Below are 6,030 nucleotides of genomic sequence, written 5' to 3'. Positions count from 1 at the left end.
ATTTATTGTATTCTTTTGGTCACATCCAGTTTCTCCAGGCAAGGAAGAGAAATTCACTGGTAATCTTTTCTCCGGGTCTCCTTTATTATTTGGGACTATAGCCCTGTCATACTGATTAAATCTCAGAGGAATGTAAATTTAGGGAGTGGCATCCATCTGTTCCCACTGTGTTTAGAAACAAGGAGGATATTGTGAGCAAAGGTGGTATTCTATACCTTTTCCCCCTCCTACCTTTTCCTTCTTCTCCCTATTATTTGCCTCTGGCAAGTACCAATAAGAGAGTCACAGTGCAGACCTCAAGGAATTTGATGCAAATCTATGTCCTCTTCTGCAGATAATGATTTTTCTTTTGAGAAACAGCTTCTGGCTTGTATTGGGCCTCGTTAGAGACTGAATACCCAGTTGTGAGAAATCAGGTGACCATGTGACCTGAGCTTCCCTTCATGAATGAGGCGTTGTCTGACCCATTTTGCCAGAGTGGGAATGAACAGCAGCACTCTGTTATCAAATGGAGATGGTATATAGCAGGCCAAACTTAGGTGGGTCTGTAAGGTATGGCTAGCTTATATGAGCAGGTGGCTCAGAAACCTTTGAGGCCAACTTCTGTTTCATTGTTTCCTTCAGACCATGCCTGTGGCCTCCTGGGAATTCCTTATGACCAGTTGGACAAAGAAGAAAAAAACTTGAGCCTGGTTTACAAATGAGTCTTTATGACATGCTGCTACCACTCAAAAGCAAACATTGCAGCCCTAAAGCCCCACTCAACACTGACCACGAATGACAGTGATGAAGGAAAGTCCATCTGGTGGGCATAACTTTGAGAAGTGTGTGTGTGTGTGTGTGTTTCCTATTATATTTTGAGTAGGTGACCAGAGATAAGCATCTACATTGATTAATGGACAGTTTCTGATGTTTTGTCTGGATGGTCAGGGACTTGGAAGGAAAAGGATCTGAAGGCAGGTGACAAGGAAGTGTAGGGAAAAGGTGTGTGGATGGACTACTCTTGAAGATTGTGTCCCTTGTGAATGCCCAATAAAGGGCATGTACTGCAAAGGAGACTCTTGCTAATGAGGTGGACAAAATGGTGTGTTTTGTGAATGTCAGTTAGTCTCTTTCTGTAGCTACCTTAGGGCTTCCTCAGTGGGCCCATGAGATAGTGGCTGTGTTGGCAGGGCTGGGAAGTCCACCCTTAAACAGTACGGCCTTTCTCTTAACAAGGTTGACCTGGGTAATGCTATTGCTAAGTGCCTAATGTGCCAACAGAGAGTCCAGCATTGAGTCACTGATATAGCACCATTCTTCAAGGGAACCAACCAGCTATCTGTTGGTAGTTGACTACAGTGGCCCTGTTCCATCATAGAGAGGGCAAAGATTTATCGTCACTGGAATAGCCACATATTCTTCATATGAATTTGCTTTCCCTATAATGCTTCTGCTAGCACCACCATCCATGGATTCACAGAATACTTTATCCACTGTCCTGGCATTCTGTATTGCTTTGCTTCTACTCAGGGAATGAATTCCACAACAAGGAAGGTGTAGAATGGGCTTATGTCCTTGGAATTAATTGGTCTTGCCATGTGCCATGTATCCTGTTACCTGAAAGTGGCTGGAATTGAAAGGTGGAATTGATTACTCAACAATTCATTATAGCACCAGTTGAGAGACAAAATCATGAAAGGATGGGGTTCTGCTTTACAGGATGCAGGATGTACTTTGAATTATATGGTGCTGTCTCTCCCATAGTCAGAATTCATGGTTCTGGGAATCAAAGGTTGAAGTGAGAGTGGTTTTTCACTCGGATACCTAGTAATCCATTTGTAGAACTTTAGCTCCCTGTCCTGGGAATACTGGATTCTGCTGGTTCGGAGATCTTAGTCTGCAAGGGGAGGATGTTTCCACTAGGGGACACAACAGTGGTACATTGAATTGGAAGGTGAGACTGCCACTTGGCCATTTTGGGGTCCTAGTATCACTGAGCTAATAGGCCAAAAAAAAAAAAAAAGGCTAATTTACTCGCTGGAGTGATTGATCCTGATTACCAAGGGGAAATTGGGTTACTGTTGTACAGTGGGGTCAAGGAGACAAAATCTGGAATTCAAGAGGTTTTCTGGGGTTCTTTTTAGTACTTCCGTTCCAAGTAGTAAAGGTTAGTGGGAACCTACAGCAGCTCATAAAGGGCAGAATGATTAATGCCTCAGATCTTTCAAGAGTAAAAGTTAGGGTCATGTTGCCAGGTGAAGAACCCAGAGCAGCTAATAGAGTTTGGTCCTTCATGCTTCAATTTGAGTCTTTTTTTTTTAAAATTTTTTTTTTTTTAGAAAAAAAAATTAAAAAAATTTTTTTTTTCTAAAAAAAGATTTTTTAAAAAAATCTCTCAGGTCTATGCTTAATTTTTTGAACATATGTAATTTAGTTATAATTTTTTTAATGTGTTTATCTTCTAATTCTAACATCTATGTTAATTCTGGGTCCATTTTGATTTATTGATTTTTCTCTGCATTATGGGATTTTATTTTCCTTAGTTTTTATATGCTTGGTAATTTTTTTTTTTAATTTTTTAAAATTTTATTTATTTATTTTTAAGATTTTACTTATTTGACAGAGCACAAGCAGAGGGAGAGAGAGGGAGAAGCAGGCTGCCTGCTGAGCAAGGAGCTGGATGTGGGACTCGATCCCAGGACCCTGGGATCATGACCTGGGCCGAAGGCAGCCGCTTAACTGACTGAGCCACCCACGCGTCCCTATGCTTGGTAATTTCTGATTGGGTGTTTGACATTATAAATATTACTTTGCTGGATAGTTTTGTATTCCTATAAACATTCTTCATTTTTGTTCTGGGATGCAGTTTGAGCCTGAGCAGAACCGTGCTCAGACAAGGCTGCTGCTGAGGCAAGACCCTTCTGTGTACTCTACCCAGTACTCCATGAATCCTGTTTTCCCACCTGACTGGAGAGAACAGACATTACTTCCAGCCCTGCGTGAGCTCTGGGCACCGTTACCTCCATTCTTCTGACATCATTCTTTTCCTAACTTTGGGTAGCTTTCTCACTATGCATTGATCAAGACCCAGTGGAGTGTTTCAAGAGCACCTTTTGCAGATCTCTGGAATTTTTTTGCATGCAGCTCTCTTTAGTATTCTGTCCTGCAAACTACAGCAAATCTTGAATTTTTAACTCTGGTCTTCACATCGTGCAGTCCTCTGGACTGTCCTGGTCAACTACAACTCAGACTTGGAAACTCAAGGCAGTAAGCTGGGGCCCTACAGCTTTGTACCACCCCCCGCTCCGGGGTCATTGTCCATCATGTGACGTTCAGTGTCTTGAAAACTGTTGTTTTATGTATTGGCACATTATTTTGGTTGTTTCAAATGGGAGCTTTTAGTATCATGCTCTAGACGATGTATTCATGTAACATTTACTAAGTGAAGATTAAACAAAAATACCCCATGTTGATTATTTAGAAAGTTAAGAGGAAAGCTTTCTGCATAATGAGAACCCGTTTTTAGTAATTTATAACCACTTCTTTATCATGACAAGATAATTTGTTTTTACTGAAGACTGTATCTCTCCAGACTTTTTCCTTATAAGTTGTGGAACATAGGGAAGAGAGAGGGCAGATAAGATTGAACTATTGCGTCTGCAGGTTTGTATACACAGAGAAGCTGAATGTGTAGAATTTTAAGAAGGTAATAGAGAAGTCTGGGTGTAGTTTATCTGAGCACCAAAGAATCAGTTGTAAATAAATGCAGAATGAGAAAAGCAAAGACTCAAAAGAGAAACTTTAAAGCACAATATTCCTAAGGTCTTGTCATAAGGATATATCTCTATGTTTGTTATTTGCTGATTTGAGGTCTGCTTAGTGTGTGTTGGAAAATTTTATCAGTCTGAAGGAGTTGATCCTGAAATGCTACAGAGAGTTAGATATGAAATGGGGAAGAAAGTTAAGTTTCATGAAACTTTTCACAGAATCTGTTTCTGTTCTCGGCAAAAATAAAACTGTGTGCTCCCACTGAGGTTTTAAAAGGTATGCTGGCTGTATGAGTTTTCTGAAGTGAGGTTTTATATATTTGGCTTCTTTTTGCCTTACTCTATGCCAGTGTTATACATATGTTATCTCCTCTCGTCCTCCTGACAAATCCAGTGAGGTCTGTGGTGTTAATCTATCCTAAAGATGAAGGTTTGAGGCTTATAGGGTTTAGGTAGCTCACTTAGGGTCAGTACTAGGCAGTAAGTGGGGATTGTGCCTGGGATATTGAGTCCTAAGCAGATACTCTTGATACCTCACGGTACATAGATTGTGTGTTTATAGTTGCTTTTTCTGAAGGTAATAGACAAGTACTTCTTTCTTTGGGTAAAGAGCAGAAACTGAACTGAAAATAGTTCTTAGGTTATCAGTTTCTTCTGGTTACCAAATTAACAGAAAAAGGGAAGTATGGACTGGGCAGCCTGTCTCACCTGGCTTTTGCATTTTCCCTATTACTCCAACATTGTATTTTTGAAATGCCCATACCTTTTTGTTGAAATGGCCACATGTGTTTCGGGGCTCGATCCCAGGACCCTGGGATCATGACCCGAGCCGAAGGCAGACGCTTAACCGACTGAGCCACCCAGGTGCCCCTGTTTCTAGAAAAAATAAGATTGTTACATATATTTAAATGCATACTTTAATCAGTTAATTATGCCTTCAGATTAAATGATCCATAGGCTGTCATAGGTTTTATCTCAGGTGGCACTTGGAGTCATAACTTCAGTACTGTAGGAGAAAGATTCAGAGCATCCCCTTTCACCAATAAAATCTGAGCTCAAAGCACAATTTAAGTAACACTATAAACGTAGAGCTATTAATAGAGGGGGTGGTAACTACAGGTATTTGGCCCTTTTTTCTTGGGGTCGAGGTGTTTGTAAGACTAGAATAGTGCCTGGATGTGTGGTGGTTGTGTTTTGTTGTTTGTTTCAGCTTGTTGTATTATTAAGAATGTCAAATAATGGTATATTGAGATAGCTCTTCACGGATAGTTCATAGTAGTTAAATCTAGCAGTGTTCTCTTGTCCTGAAATAAATTAACATGTGTATAGGAGATTCTAAGGTACCACCATTTGGACATAACAAGTTTCCTGAGGAAAGGAGAAGTTTAAGTCGATCTTCTGAGAGGTATTACTTCTAGCACTGTCAAAAGCCTATGGCCAAAGTTGAGAAATTTCTTGAACTAATAAAAATAATTTGCATTGATGGTGAAATTGGCACTTTGTGTACTTTTGTTTTCTTTGGTAGACTCTGTATTCTTTAGGAGGTTGGAAATTTTAAGAATTTGAAGGTCTGCTCCTAGTTTTTAAAAGCACTTTTTTAGGTTTGTTCCTGGTTCCAGTGTATACAACTGCATTGTACGATGTTTTTGTCTATCCAAAAATAAACAAGTAAACAAAATCCAGTGTGATATATCCTTGATAAGAACACTATTTTGTTGCTGACATATGGTTAGTCATTAGTTGTATTCAGTACTATACTTTCCTCGTCTAACAGCACCATCTGTTAAAACTTTGATACCAGTAGAGAGAGGAAGCCAATTATTTTTTAGCTTGTGAGCATGGACTAAATAAATGAGAATGTGCCTGAGGTTGCCTGCAGCCAAGTACTTTACAACTGGTTTAGTCAAACAGTTGGAGCTGGTGCTACCTTGGGAAACCCGATCTGGAGAGAACATGATAATGCTTGTTTAGCGTCTTTATCTAACTCTTAGCAAGGGTAATGTTTTATAAAAAAAATAAATAACATAATTAAGTTATTCAGAAAGATTTGCATGATATGCTTTGTTTTTAATGCTATCAAACTACTGGTGTTTGTGGTTTGTGATTGCAGCTAGCATAATGAGAGTTGGAAAAGGTGTTTTCGCAATGAGGCAAACACCTTTACAGGAAAGATTTTTCACAGACTTTTGGATTTGGGATGATTCTGTACTAATAAAATAAAATCTTAAAATTATTAGACATCCGGGTGCCTGGGTGGCTCAGTCATTTAAGTGTCTGACTT

At 39.6% G+C, this 6,030-nt stretch overlaps 1 protein-coding gene across 5 annotated transcripts in view; it reads left to right on the top strand.

Annotated features, from left to right (window-relative positions):
• Positions 1-6,030, top strand: part of CDKAL1 (CDKAL1 threonylcarbamoyladenosine tRNA methylthiotransferase) — a 629,466-nt gene that overhangs the window by 64,903 nt on the left and 558,533 nt on the right. The window contains exon 1 of one of the 5 annotated variants that reach the window (XM_081827613.1): positions 2,626-2,753. The exons of the other annotated variants lie outside the window; for them this stretch is intronic. Within the exon in view, the coding sequence (XP_081683739.1) occupies positions 2,747-2,753 (7 nt within the window). The 5' untranslated portion in view covers positions 2,626-2,746. Of the gene's footprint in view, positions 1-2,625; positions 2,754-6,030 lie in introns of those variants that run through there. 5 annotated transcript variants of the gene reach the window in all.

This window comes from Leptonychotes weddellii, chromosome 8 (genome assembly GCF_054177405.1).
Source record: "Leptonychotes weddellii isolate Sample4059 chromosome 8, ASM5417740v2, whole genome shotgun sequence".
Lineage (NCBI taxonomy): Eukaryota > Metazoa > Chordata > Mammalia > Carnivora > Phocidae > Leptonychotes > Leptonychotes weddellii.
This window is presented reverse-complemented; position numbering and strand designations above follow the sequence as displayed.